Source organism: Phyllostomus hastatus, unplaced genomic scaffold (genome assembly GCF_019186645.2).
Source record: "Phyllostomus hastatus isolate PE091 unplaced genomic scaffold, TTU_PhHast_1.1 phas_contig_948, whole genome shotgun sequence".
In the NCBI taxonomy this organism is placed as follows: Eukaryota; Metazoa; Chordata; class Mammalia; order Chiroptera; family Phyllostomidae; genus Phyllostomus; species Phyllostomus hastatus.
Window position 1 is genome coordinate 303,084 of NW_025333993.1, and position 14,527 is coordinate 317,610.

Genomic DNA, 14,527 nt, shown 5'->3' on the forward strand with positions numbered 1-14,527 from the left:
AAAGTTCTCAAAAACTGTCATACAAATAGACGTTCAGTTTCTTAGTGTTTACCAAGAAAAGATGAAACTGCCTTGAGCAATCGGTGCTGGTCGCACTTTGGTTTCCTTCTCTTCCAGACCCAGACCCTGCATGGCGGGGCCACCCCAGGCAGAGTCCCCCACGGAGGCACGCCTCCAAGAAGGGGACACCCAGCCAACTCCCATCAGGGCCGTCTCCTCCCCACCGCACTGCAGAGGGGGGAGCCTGGAGAGTGGCCCAGTCGCCTCGCACACACGTGTTAAATACTCTTCTGATAAGTGACACTGCTTTTCTAACAGGTGCAAAGATATCTGTGACCCACATAACACCCATTCACAGAGGAAGAACAGCACGTCCCAGCTATTTTGGGGACAACGACTCTGGCATCCCAAGAAATGCCCAGCAAGGCTTTACGTAATATCTGTTTGCGGCGAGCCTGAGGGAAGACCGCAGGAGGAACAGGCCACCACCTACAAGTGCTCACACCAAGTGTGAGAACTTGACCGGGATCATGTTCACGGGGAGTAAGGGAAAATGCCGGCCGTCACCCCAGGAAGCCGTAAGAACAGGCCCAGTGCAAGTAGGACCCTGTGTGGTCCTGATGTGAACACCCAGAGGAGGAGACTGCAACGCGGGCTGGGTGTGGGATGAAATTAAGAGCCAACCTAATTGTTTAGGTAAGAATGGATCGTGGTTATGTTACATCGGGGAGAAAAAGGCCTTCCTTTTCAGATACTGAAAACACATGACATCCGGAATTTGCTTAAACAACAGAGGCAGGGGTAGGACTGCCACTCACTCCGCTGGGTAGCCAAGTCTTACTGAGCTGCTCTATTTCTGTGTGTGCTGAAGTTTTCTCCAACGAAAGGTTAAAATAAAATAGGGGCAGGAACAGCACATCCCAACCCCCATATGCCACTGTTTTCTTTTCCTCTTCTTTTTAAAAAGAGTTTACTTATTTTTAGAGAGAAGGGAAGGGAGGGAGAGAGAGGAAAAGAAAAAACAATGAGTGGTTGCTGCTCACACGCGCCCCCACTGGGGACCTGGCCCACAACCCAGGCTTGTGCCCTGAGTGGGAAAGGGACCGATGACCCTTTGGTACCCGGGCCGGCGCTCAGTCCTCTGAGCCCCACCAGCCAGGGCAACGCCATTGTTTTCTTTTGTGAAACCAGCTAGTCGGAAAGGCCATTCACTTCAGAATATCTCACACTCACAGCCTTAGCAGCAGAGTAGAGAGAGAACGTCCTTGAACGGGTACAACTGTAAAAATACTCCTCCAAAGCCCTGGGAGCACCAGACAATAGGCAACACAAGTAAAATCTGTTCAGCAAAGAACATAAATGGCACTGTTCCAAAACGTGTAAGGCTCTTCACGTTACAAAGAGATAAAATGGGCAGGACTGCGGCAGCGGCAGCTCAGACTCCTCAGCAGGAGGGTGTTGGCAGGTGAGCACCATGAAAAGGGAAACGACAGAGACTGGGACACAGTCAGCGTGTCCGCAGGTCTCAGAGCAGTGTCCAGGAGAGGGGGACAGCCGACCACACTCGGGGTGCCACCCTCCCAGACACTGCCCCTGGAGCCTGATCTGCAAACCACAGTTGTGCAGTGGGGCTGCAGGGGCTGCCACACAGGTGGGTTCCAGCCCCTTGGACAGGTGGGGAAGAGTGCCCACCTTACACAGGAGCTCACGGAACCTGCAGCACCCCCGTCCCGTGCCGTTCACCAGAGTGACTACACAGTGAAGGTACTGACAGGTCGATGGCTTGTCCGTCTCACAACCTCCACCTGTTCTCCCTTTAGTGAAGCAGCTTCCTGGATGCCACCTGACCCTCTGTGATGGCCCTTCAGGACACAACTCAAGGGGCTGGGGGACACTGAGAGAGCTGAAGGGACATTGAGGGGACCTGAATGAGCTGAGGGGACACAGAGTGCAGATGGGATGCCAAAGGGACACTAGGAGGACTGAGGGGGCTGAAGGGACACTAAGGGGAGCCTGAGAGTGCAGAGGGGACACCAGGAGGGCTGAGATGGCTGAGGGGATGCCATCTCAGTCGGAGAACGCCGTGAAGAGAAGATGGGTGCAATGCCACCCGTCCGTGGCCCACTGCTCTGGCCCTCAGCTGGGGTTTCACCATGGGCTTCTCCAAGCTGCCTTGAGGGCACAGCTTTCTGTTCGTGGTCCCTTCTGTGTCCTCTCCTCCCTCTGAACATGGGAACTCACCCAGTGGCCTGATCCAGGACAACTAAGAGTCCGAGGAGCAAATGTCAAGAAAAAATGCCTACTCTCAGATGTTTCAATCAAACAAAGAGGGATGAGTCTCATTTTTAGGCTTCCCTTAATTTTTGTAATCTCCTCTAACTCTCATCTGGCAACTTTCATGTGAAGAAACAGCAAGGATGCTGTTTGGATGCTATGCAAGGATGATGTGCAAAATTACTTGGGTAGGCACATGTGTGCGTGCACACTATGGCAGGGACAGGGTGCACACAGGGAGTAAGTACCCTGCTGCCCGAATATCCTGCACATGTGCGAAGGGAACTGAGGACACAAGCCCCATGGCAGGTCGTAAGGACCTGGCCAGGTACCAGCCTCCGAAACCCTCCATGGCAGCCTCGTGTGCTTGAGAGAGTTCCTTTCCACTTGCTTTGTTAGATGTCATCATGAGAACGACTGCATAACTTGATGTACTGTGTATAAACACACACACACACACACACACACACACACACACATTCTGATGTACAAAGTTCAAAAATCTGAAAAAGAACCAGTCTGTGCCGATTCCTAAGAGCACCTACCACAGGAAATGTATTCTGTGTGGACGCAAGCCTGACACAACCAAGGCTGCCCGCCCTGCACCATCCTCCACCTTCCTGCAGTGTGGACATCTCCACCTCAGCCACTGCTGCCTCCTCCTCCAAGTCTGGACCAACTACATTCCTGTCACCACCCCCCTGTGCCACAGCTTCCCCCCACCCCCGCCCCTAGGACCACTGTCAACCTCGCTTCCACAGACCCTGTGAGCCATTAGGAAACCCCTGAGTCCCCAGCCCCCGAGCACCGCCCCATGCCCTCCCCTCCCATCCCTATGCTTCCCAAGGGCCAGGCCAGGGTCAACTCTTGCCTAGACTAAATAGTTGCCTCCGCTTCTCTTCCGTCCTGCCTCCAAATGGCCTTCAGAACAGATGCTTTGTTGCTGCCTGCCAGATAGGGTCAGGGCCCTGCCCTCCGGGTGCACCCAGGCAGATCCTGGCATTCTCACTCCCCACTGACCCCCAAGATCCCAACAAGGTGTGGTGGGGCCACCGGCACCACAGCAACAACCGCAAGGCAGGAGGTTTGCGGGAAGAGCAGGATCTGGCCCCTGCATCAAAGCCCCTCTTGGCAAGCTCCCAGGGAGGTCTCCATCTGGGCGCTATTCTGGACCCCAAGCCACAACAACAGACAGAGCAGAGAACAGACAGAATGAGCACGACAACCACACCACACACTGCCGGGAAACAGTGCTGTGGGGTCCAGAGGGGAGGGGCTGGGGGCCATATCGATCAGTTAGGGAAAGGCTCATTTAGAGGGTGATGTGATTAAGCGAGGAGAGAGCACGAGCTTCCATGCAGGGACAAGGACACATTCAGAGCCGAGTACATCTGGTATGTCACAGAGACAGCGAGGCAGCATGTGGGCCATGAGAATAGGGGAAGGTCAGGAGACAGGGTCAGAGGACACGTGTGGTGGGAGTTTGTGGGAACTATGCCCCCAGTCCAGATGACAGGCCCTAAGGTTTTAAGGTGCATCATAGGGTGCACGGGGCAGGGAACACTGTGCAGAAAAGAGCCTACTGGGGGACTGGTGGCCAGGCTCCTCACAAAGGCCCCAGGTCCTCTTCGCAGGTCCAAGGCCCACTCAGCACCCAGCCCCACAGGCTTCCCCAATTCTCTGTATGTCTACATGCAATGGGGTGGTCTGATGAGGAGCCCCAGAAGGTCTGGTACCCCATGGGGGCCAGAGCCCACTCCCTGGTGGTCCCTGAAGCCTCTGCTGCACAAGAAGGGGCCCTCTGCACACTTGGAGCACTGACTACATGGCCCTCTCCTGCAGTACCTGCTGCTCTGCCCGCTGCCTCTGCATCTCCGCCGCATGCACGTCGCCAAGCTCCTGCAGGGCTGCTTGGTGCTGCTGCTCCAGGCGCAGGACCTCAGCACGCACCTTGTCCAGGGCCACGGTCTTCTCCTCCTCCAGCAGGCGCCTCTGATTAAGCAAAGCTGCAGCCAACTCCTCCTGCCAAGAAAGTCCTCAGTGCACTGCACCCCAAATGCCCCATTTTAGCACCCTCATTCCCTAGGAACGAAGGTGCATGTCCCACCTGCACAGGGCAGCACCTGACACAGTCTGCCCCTGGGGGCCTGACATGCCCACCTGGCCCACAAACTGGGCATAACAGCCCCATCCGGTATGAGGAGATAAAAACCCACAGTGACTCTATAGTTTTAGGCCAAATACATATGTCCTATTCATGAGACACAGGTGCTAGAAGTGTGCAGATGACAAAGGTTGGGCACCAGTCCAGAGTACCTGGGCCTTCTCTAGAAATTCCCATTCATACCAAACTTAAACTCATTGTTCTTGAGACATGACAGAGGGTTTAATTTCATGATGCACCCACAAAGGTGCTACATGTGCTGCATATGCACAGGGGGAAAACCAAGCTGCTGAGGCCCTCAAGTTCCAGGCTCACAGCGAGGGCCAGCGCCGCCAAGAGGAGCACTCTGGCCCGCTGAGATCACATGCACACTTCCCAAGGGTCGGAGAGCCCAAGCCTTCCCAGGGAATCTGTGATCATGTGATCAAAGAAACCCTCAAAACTTACTGTTCTATAGCCCTGGCCGGGTACCTCAGTTGTTAGAGTGTTATCCCAATATGCCAAGGTTGCAGGTTCAATCCCCAGTCAGGACACATAAAAGAATCAATCAATGAATGCACAAATAAGTGGAGTAACAACTCTGTTTCTCTTTCTCTAAAATAAATAAGTAAAAATTTTTAAAAATCTCACTGCTCTAGATGTACCTCATGAGGATACCGAAGTTACCACTGCCTGGGGTGGTGAGAGACACAGAGACGTGCCGGCATGGGCTTGCACAGGCGTGGACACCCTTCACACACACATTCAGGGACACCCAAGAGCACAGTGCGTCATGCAGGCAACGGGAGGAGGCCTGTCCTGAAGCAGGGCCAGCGCCCGGTCCTCACCTGGTGAGCCTCATGAAGCTCGGTGGCCAGGGCCCTCGAGTGCTCAGTGTGCTGGGTGCTCAGTTCAGTTCTCCGGCTGCCTTTTGCAGACTCAAGCTCTTCGTCATGTTTTCGCTGAAGTTTCTCTAACTCCTGAGTCAAAATGATTTGGTGAGAAGAGTCTTTTTTCTGCAGTTGTTCCTCAAGGTCTCCTTGCAACCGTTCCAGGGCCTGCCTGTGCTCATCCCGGAGGGTCTGGATTTCAGACAGGTAACATGACTCCACAGAGTCCAGGTGTGACAAATGTCTCGTCTCCAGAGCACAGACTTCAGCAGCATGTTTTGCCTGCAGTTCAGCCACCCGAGCTTCTGAAAGATCCCACTGCTCCCTCTGGAACACAGCCTTCAATTCTTCAACCTTGGCCTGGTGCTTGGCCTCCAGCTCCGCTGTTAGGGACAGAATGTGCTGCTGGTGTCTCTCCTGAAGGAGCTGGAGCTCCGCGGCGTGCTTCTCCTGGGCTTCCCGCAGGAGAGCATCTTGTTCTGTAGTGAGTTTCTCTGTGATTTCCTTACGTTGCTCTAAAAATCTGAGATGACACGCAAAGTGAACACACAGCAAAACATGCAGTTGTAAAAGCAGCAACCTCTTCACAGTTCCTGCAAGAAACACTTCCATCGACAAGGTCATTATTCACGGGTCTGACTGTCCTTACTCCTCCCTCTGCCACAAATGGCCCGAGAGCGCCACTGCCGTGAGTAAGTGGAGCGAAGGGGCCACATGAAGCTGGAGGATTCAGAGGCCAGAGCCCAGGCGTCCCTGGAATAGCCCGAAGTGGAGGACATAGGATCCACAGCAAGAAGCCACAGGCACACTCCCAACAGGCACCACGGCAAAGCAGCTGTGACTATTACCTGTGGGAGAAGGATCTCCACAGGGAAGGGGCAGCAGAACTGCTCACAGGAGCCCACAGGGCCACAGAGAGCATTCCAAGACCTCAGAAACACTCTTAGGTTGTGAACTCAGGGACGTGAACTAAAAGAGCCATGGGAGGCACTGGCTGACAAAAGCAAAAGCAAGAAGATGCCTCCTCATTAAAGTGCCCAGGAATGAGGAGCCTGGAACCTCCACCCATGCAGGTTACATAAGTGACGCGGTTTGGTGAGTTCACAGAAACAACAAAAGCTGTGACTGGTTTTACATTGCTGTCTACCAGATTCTGTAAAGGTGTTTCCATGGATTAACCCCATTTAACCTTTGCCACACAGGGAGAGCACTCGGGTTTCATGCCCACATAGTGCATCGGGATCGAACTCCAGTCCAGAGTAGAAGCTCTTGCACCTCCCTCATGACACGGGCGAGGAGCTGACACATGAGAGGCAGAACCAACAGCATGTCCACCAAACCCAACACTCACGGAAACTGCAGCCATGACAGGCCAGGTTTGCAGAAACAGTGGGCACCAACAGAGAAGAACCAGATCACATTCTACATCTATTTAAAACCTCTAGATGTATATATTTTAGTAAAAATGCTTACTTTTAAAAAATATGTTTAAAAAACACAGAAAGCTCATGTGGATAAACTGCATGTCCCTATAATAAATGAGGTCTAGAGTTATACAACTGAAATTTTAAAACATGCACACAAAGAACAAAAACAAAGTGACACATGCATGTGCACTAGCACCCATGAAACTCCACCGGAAGGATTTGGACACTGCTTCTACCAGCACGTCTTTTTTCAGAGCTACGTGTCCCATCCTCATTTTAGGGTAAAAAACGAGTGTCCAAGATTCAGAATGTCACTGAGAGCCCACAGCATGTCGTCTCAGGAGATCTGCCTCCCACTCTCTGCCAGGTGTCCAGGGTCAGATCTCACGTGGGAACCTGGCAGACGGCTCCACACTAACAGACTGATTAAAAAGTGTCACTCACCTGTTCTGGGCCAGCATCAGCTGGAGGTCACAGTCCTCCTTCAAATGAAGTGCAGCACGCTCCTGGTCCTGGTCCCCAGGAGCCAGACCCCTGCTGGGCACCTGGCCACAGTGCAGAGACTCGTCCCCAGTGAGGCCCAGTTCCAGCTGCTGCAGGCGGCCCTGCTGCTCCATCAGGGACCCCTCCAGGTCCAAGATCTGGGCCGCCTGCTGATCCTGCAGTTGCTTCATTTCGATTTCTCGGAGCTCAAACTTGTTTATTATTGACTGTTTCTCCAGTTCAGCCTGTTCTCTAAGGTTCAGGAGCATGAGAGTTAACTTCTCTTCAGCTCCTCTCCTGAGGGCTTCACTTGCACCTTTCCACTCTGCTTCTTTTTCTTTAAGTTCTTGTTTCATTAGCTGAATCTGATCCTTAGCCTTCCTTAGTTCTTCCTGGTGATCTTCAACTAAATTATGCTTCACCTGTAGATAACAATTGTATTTAAGAGGGAAGAAATTAAAGGAAAAAGTTACTGGCAGCAAAGATCCAAATCCATCTCTGAAAACAGAGACACTTCCATGACATACAGGCCTTATGCTGAGCAGGGCAATTAGACTACTTCCTGTGTTGATGGGAATAGAAGGAACCTGAAATGAACAAGCTTAAGACTACTAGTTTAAGTAAAAGATGTCCACATCCTGGCACATGGAACCAACTGCTCTTTATGTCTGGAGGAACTGAACTGAACGCAAAGATGGGCTGAAGGCCTTCTCTCTTGCACCAAGAACAGCCACAGGGGAAAATCTGACATGGCATGGGTCTTCTGTCTAGGAAGAGGCCAATGGCCCCAACAGAGCAAGGAGATAAGAAGTCTGAGGGAGATGAGAGCAGCAGACAGTGTCCTGAGTTCAAGTCTCTGGACTTACATGACTTTCCAAGATATACAGGAACCTGAGTAAGGGGCTGGTGAGCTAAAACTACTACTTTTAAAGGTATTTTGTCAAATGTAGAATGAATCAGAAAGCTGAAGGTGGGCAAATATCCCAGTTTTCAAAAAAAAGGGAAAGAAAGTAGGTCAAGAAACTACTGAACATAACCAAAAACTAAACAAAACCTAAACAGGTATGTCAGACTGACCTCAACTCCCTACCTAAAGCTTATTAAAAATAAAGTTCAGGGCCCTGTCCCTGGTGATGGCTCAGAAGTTCTAATCAGACCAACCTTCCCAGAGATAACAACTCTGAACTCGGGATAAAATACAAAAAACTACCCAAAGCCCTGGAGAGTACTGGAAAGAAATGGCACTAGGTGACTGACCGTCTGCACTGTGCTCACAGGAAGCCCACTGTCTCGCTTGTTTGAACAGAGGGGCTGGAAAGTTGAGAGAGGAAAGTACATTAGGACAGACCCAGAGAAAAAGAGCTGCAAAATGTGGAAAAAAGCAAATCCTAAGCCCAGGCTCATGCCTGACCAACACGTGTGTGGGCAGACTCCTTGGGCAGGTCAGCAAAGACTGAAAGAACTGAACAGCACACTTCAGTCTGCACAGAGAAGAGCGAGTGTGGAGTCTGACTCTAGCCAGGTTAACTGCCTACTGAAACGTAAATCATTACTCTTCAGAGGAACATAACAGAATCCAGAGTCTCCACAATGTCCAAGATCCAATCCAAAAATAGTTAATATGCAAAATAAAGAGGAAATACGACCCATGCTAAGGAGAAAATACAATCAATGGAGAACAAACCCAAGGTAACACAAATGTTGAAATTAGCAAATAGAGGTTTTAAAGCAGCTATCATAACTGCATTTATGAACATAAAGGAAAATATGCTCACAATGAATAAAAGAAAAGGGAAGAAAAGAAAAGAATTGTGGCAAAGAAAACAAACTATTAAAAACAACAAAATGGCCCTGGCTGGAGTAGCTCAGTGGATTGAGCGCGGGCTGCAAACCAAAGCATCGCAGGTTCGATTCCCAGTCAGGGTACATGCCTCGGTTGTAGGCCACGGCCCCCAGCAACCGCACATTGATGTTTCTCTCTCTCTCTCTCTTTCTCCCTCCCTTTCCTCTCTAAAAATAAATAAATAAAATCTTAAAAAAAAAACAAAATGAAAAGTCTAGAATTAAAAAACACACCATTTAAAATTTTAAATTCAACAGATACTTAAAAGCAGATTAGAGATGACAAGAGTCACTAACTTGAAGATGAACAGAATTTAACCAATAAGAAAAGAAAAAGATTAGAAAAAATGACATGAACAAAACCTCAGGAACCAAAAGATATAGCATTCATGTTAATGGAGTTCTAAAAGGAAAGAAACAAAGGGGGCAGAGATAAAAAAATGAAGAAAATACTTGATGACAATTTCCCAAATTTGGGGAAAGACATAAATGTGCAGAATTTCCTGTTATTAAAATTAAAATATCATCATTTCAATAACATCACCATTAAATAAGAAAACATGAGGTCAATTTACTGTAAGGTTTTTTTTTTGGTTAAGATTTTATTTATTTTTTTAGAGAAAGGGGAAGGGAGGGAGAAAGACAGAAAAACACTGATGTGTAAGAGAAACATTGATTGGTTCACATCCCAAGGGGGGACTGGTCTACAACCCAGGCATGTGGGTTGTTTCCTTTTCTCAAATATTCCCAGTTAATTTTATGTACTAACTTTCAGACTTTATGAGAGAAAAAATGTCAAAAGAAATCAGGCTTAAGCATTCATACTAAAATGACTGAGAAGGAAACAAAGAAAAATCTTTGAAGGAGTCCAAAGAAAATGACCTGGGACATTCAGGGAAATACTGATTTGAACAATGACTGACTTTTCATCAGACACAAGGCCACAAAGAACAATGTCCTCAAGTCCTAGACAAAAACCAGTCAACTCAGACTTCTGTATGCATCATCTTCAAGAATGAAGATGAAATTAAGGCTTTTCAGCTAAGAAAAAAACATGTGAAGATCTGTACAAGAAATGCTAATGGCGATTCTTCAGGCTGAAAGGATCCTACCAGCTGCAAATTCAGATCTTTGGGGAGAAATGAAGAGCACTGTAAATGGTCAATGGAACACTATTTATCCTTAATTTCTTTCAAGTATGTATGACTCTTCAAAGCAAAGCACACTGCAAAATTTACAACACAGGTAAATTTAATACATATGAAAATCAGATCATAAATGACACAGGGGAGATAGTAAACGCACCCACACAATTATAACTTCTTATAGTGAATGTGAAACGGTGTGATGTTAACCCTGAGAAGCCTGAAAAATTACAAATGTCTATTCTAACTCTTACTGGAGGTGTCCAACCTGCAGCATGTGGGCTGCATGCAGCCCAGGATGGCTGTGAAAGCAGCCCAACACAAAATCGTAAATTTACTTAAAACATCATGAGATTTTTTTGTGAATACTTGTGGCAGTGTATTTACTGTGTGGCCCAAGACAACTCTTCTTCCAGTGTGGCCCAGAGACACCAAAAGGTAGAACACCCCTGCCTATCAAGTGATTTCTCAAAAGAATCCTTACAGGCAAGAAGGGGCTAGGAAAAAAGCATTCAAAGTCATGAAAGGCAAGGATCTACATCCAAGATGACTCTATCCAGCAAAACTATCATTTGGAATGGAAGGGCAGACAAAGTGCTTCCCAGACAGATAAGGTCAAGTTAAAGGAGTTCATCATCACCAAGCCCTTATTACACAAAATATTAAAGGGACTTATCTAAGAAAAAAAAGATAAAAAATATGAACAATAAAATGACAACAGACTCACAAATATCAACAAATGAACCTAAAAAAAATAAAAACAAAACCAAACTAAGCAAATTGGAACAGGAACAAAACCACAAAAATGGAGATCACATGGAGAGTTATCAGTGGGGAGGGGGAGAGGGGAGAATGGGAGAAAAGGTACAGGGAATAAGAAGCATAATTGGTAGGTACAAAATAGACAGGGGGAGGTTAAGGATAGTATGGGACATGGAGACGCCAAAGAACTTATATGTATGACCCATGAACGTGAACCAAGGTTGGGGAATGCTGGAGGGAGGCGGGGTACAGGGCAAAGGGGAGAAAAAATTGGACAACTGTAATAGCATAACCAATAAACTACATTAAAAAAAGGAAAAAAGTAATGCAAGAGACACAACTCAGACATTAACAAATACATTAAAATTAACTCTAACATCCAAAAGGCAGAGGAAGAAGATACACACAGGAAAATCAGATGGACCCTGTAGAAACTCAATACAATGGCAGACCTCAGACCACCCATATCAATCACATGAAAAGTAACCAACTACACACTCTGATTAAAAGGTAGATTTCATCAGAATGGATTTTTAACAATACCTAACTACGTGCTGTCCATATGTGTAATACAGTGAACAATAAACATGCGGCCTTTATCCCCTACTGCTGACACAGCTGCTAACACTCTTGGCATCTGTGCAGCGTGCTAAGAGGATCTCGTACACAATGAGAAGAATGGTGGCTGGGAGCCCTACCTAGCTTCGGGATGGGGGCTGGTCTCCAGAAAGACCTCACTGTGAGTAGAGGACTGGACCTTCTAGCCCCACTCTGACCTCCAAGGAGAGGAAACAGCTGGAGATTGATTTCAATTATCAAAGGCCAGCAATTTCATCCATCATACCTGTGTAATAGAACCTCTACAACATCCCTGAATCAAAGAGGTCAGGAGAGCCCCTGGGCTGGTAAGCATGTAGGTGCTGGCCGGCGGCGCCGGGAAGCACAAAAGCTGCACGCCACCCCCATCTTGCCCTGTGCCTCACCTCCTTCCAGTTGTTCCTGTTTGAATCCTTTGTAATAAACTGGTGACAGTAAGTAACTGTTTCCCTGAGTTCTGGGAGCTGCTCTAGCAGCTAAACCTGAAAGGGGGTGGCGACGATGGGAACATTCTGACTTTGTAGTCAAGTCAGATAGAAGCGTGGGTACTAGGGGACCCAACATTTGAGACTAGACTCTGGAAAAAGGGTCATCTTATGGGACTCAGCTCTTAACCTATGGGATTAGACAGTAAATTTGGGTAGTTTCTTTTAATAGTAAAATAAAGCCCTGGCTGGTGGGGCTCAGTGGATTGAGTGCCAGCCTATGAACCAGTGGGTCACCAGTTCGATTCCCAGTGAGGGCACATGCCTGGGTTGCAGGCCAGGTCCCCAGCGTGGGGCACATGGGAGGCAACCATACATTGACATTTCTCTCTCTCTCTTTCTCCTTCCCTTCCCCCTCTCTAAAAATAAATAAATAAAATCTTTTTTAAATAAAAAAAAAAGAAAATTAAAATGGACAAAACAAGGTACAGCATGCAAACAAAATGCAAGAGAAGGCTGGAATGACAATATTATTAAAAGATGAAGTAGGTTTTGACTAGGAGAGAAAATGGGTATTTCCTTAATGACAAAAGGGTACATTTATGAGAAAGTCACCATATGTGTGTAATAACAGATATTCAAAACACTTAAAGCAAAACTGGACAGAATTAAAGGGAGAAACAAGTAATTCCACACCACCTCTCTCAATAATCGACACAACAGTCCAGAAAACACATACACACACTTATACATAAACACATGTGAAAATCAGAAGACACTGCGGAAAGCCTGTCCCTCAGGGTCGAGTGCCTGAGGCGGCCGTGTCCGATGGCTGCAGCACACAGGCAGCCGGCTCAGCTTCCACAGAGCTCTCCTCTGGCCTCTGTCTGGCTCCACATCCTCACCAAGGCCTTAATTTACAGAGCTGCATGTCATCGACCTTGCAGGTACTAATAGTTTCCTGTGAAAACTGTTTCATTGTGAATGAAAATCCAAAAAGGCCCTCGCAGAGAAGAACCTGGGCTGAGAGCAGAGGGCCAGAATGACAGAGGAAATGGGGTCGAGTCAAAACATATGTGGAAAAACCTTAAAAGTTCCAGCCCTGACCAGCATTGCTCAGTTGGCCGGGCATCACCCTGCAAAGGCAAAGGTCGCTGGTTTGATTTCTGGTTAAGGGCACGTGGCTGAGTTGCAGGTTGCCCCCAGTAGGGGGCATGTGTGAGAGGCAACCATTCCATGTTTCTCTCCCTCTCTTTCTCCCTCCTTTACTCTCGCTCTAAAAATAATAAATAAATACTTAAAAGGAAGTTCCAGTCGCCTTAATTTAATTATTCCCACACGGTGATAAAACAGTGCTGCTGTGTAGAGGCCCATCAGTAATCCAGTGGGTCTGCATTTGCATGTTTGTCAGCGTGCACAGCAGTGTAGCAACAGGCCCATCACTCAGGGTGTCGTGGACACTGTGCAGCTGCATGGCCCACTAGAGGAAGAACCTGGGGGGTCGGGACAAGGCCTAAAGGTGGCCGTGGCTCCAACCCCTTCCTGTGTCCTCTGGAGACACCCAGACACTCCCTCAGCCCCTGGAGACAGGTGGAAGGAGCAATAGGAAGCAAAGCTCTGGCCTCGCCTGGGAAGCAGGCTCACTCCAACTGAGACACCGACCAAACCTGCTCCCGGCCATGCACATGTGTCGCCTGACATCCTACCCACCCCCTTGGCCCCAGCCACCTACCCCCACAAGGTCACAATGGGCGTGGCAGCAGTGCCTCACCACAAAGACTCACAACTCACTTTCTCCAAGTCCTCTTTCAGACGGATTTCCTGCTGTAGCTTCTCGTGTAAATTCTGGTTTTCTATTTTTAAAAAATTGATTTCTTCCTGGAGCTCCATCTCAAACAGTGAGAGTTTAACCTTGTGCTCAGTTTCCAAACCGAAGACTGTCGTTGTCACTTCGGTCTCTAACTCCACGGCCGGGTCCTGTGCACCCCGAAGGTGCAGGCGAGCGAGCTCTGTGGGCGGGGGCGGGGGGGGGGGGCACAGGAAGTACAGTCAGGCACAGCCCACAGGGACACCCACACACAGGGACAGGACACTCATTCAGATGCTTCCAACAGACATTCAGTTTTGGAAAACCCACGTGTGCACCAGAGTCAGGAGTAGGCATGACTGGCGGTCCAGCACTCAATGCACAGAACCACACCCAGTGCTGTCCCTACACAAACCCTGTCCTGGTCGCCCGCTCTGCTCCTCCAGTTTGGGTAGCAGGTGACTGCAATCAGCTGTGCCCGCCATGCCCAGGGACTGCAATGTGCTGCACAATGGCCATGAAGTACCTCTTGTGCAGGAAGGAGAACTGTGAAGAGTAAACCCCAAGTGCAGCATGACCTCAGCTCTCAGGGTCGTGCCCCCTCTAGCTCTGAGGGAACCAGGCCAAGACAAATGCCTGGGCCAGAGTGCCCAGCGTGGAACCTGACTCCTGTCATACCCTCGTGTGTGACCATCTACCTTGCCTCCTCAGCTTCACGTAGAATACAATGGC

The 14,527-nt window shown here is 48.8% G+C and overlaps 1 protein-coding gene across 5 annotated transcripts in view; it reads right to left on the reverse strand.

Moving 5' to 3' along the window:
- PCNT (pericentrin) overlaps positions 1-14,527 on the reverse strand; it is a 108,475-nt gene that overhangs the window by 63,783 nt on the left and 30,165 nt on the right. For 4 of the 5 annotated variants that reach the window (XM_045852383.1, XM_045852381.1, XM_045852386.1 and 1 more), the window contains exons 13-16: positions 13,780-13,997; positions 7,179-7,639; positions 5,266-5,830; positions 4,120-4,296 (exon numbers count right to left, since the gene is read on the reverse strand). In XM_045852383.1, coding sequence (XP_045708339.1) covers positions 4,120-4,296; positions 5,266-5,830; positions 7,179-7,639; positions 13,780-13,997 — 1,421 coding nt within the window. The remainder of the gene's footprint in view (positions 1-4,119; positions 4,297-5,265; positions 5,831-7,178; positions 7,640-13,779; positions 13,998-14,527) is intronic. The other variant, XM_045852385.1, reaches the window with a different exon arrangement.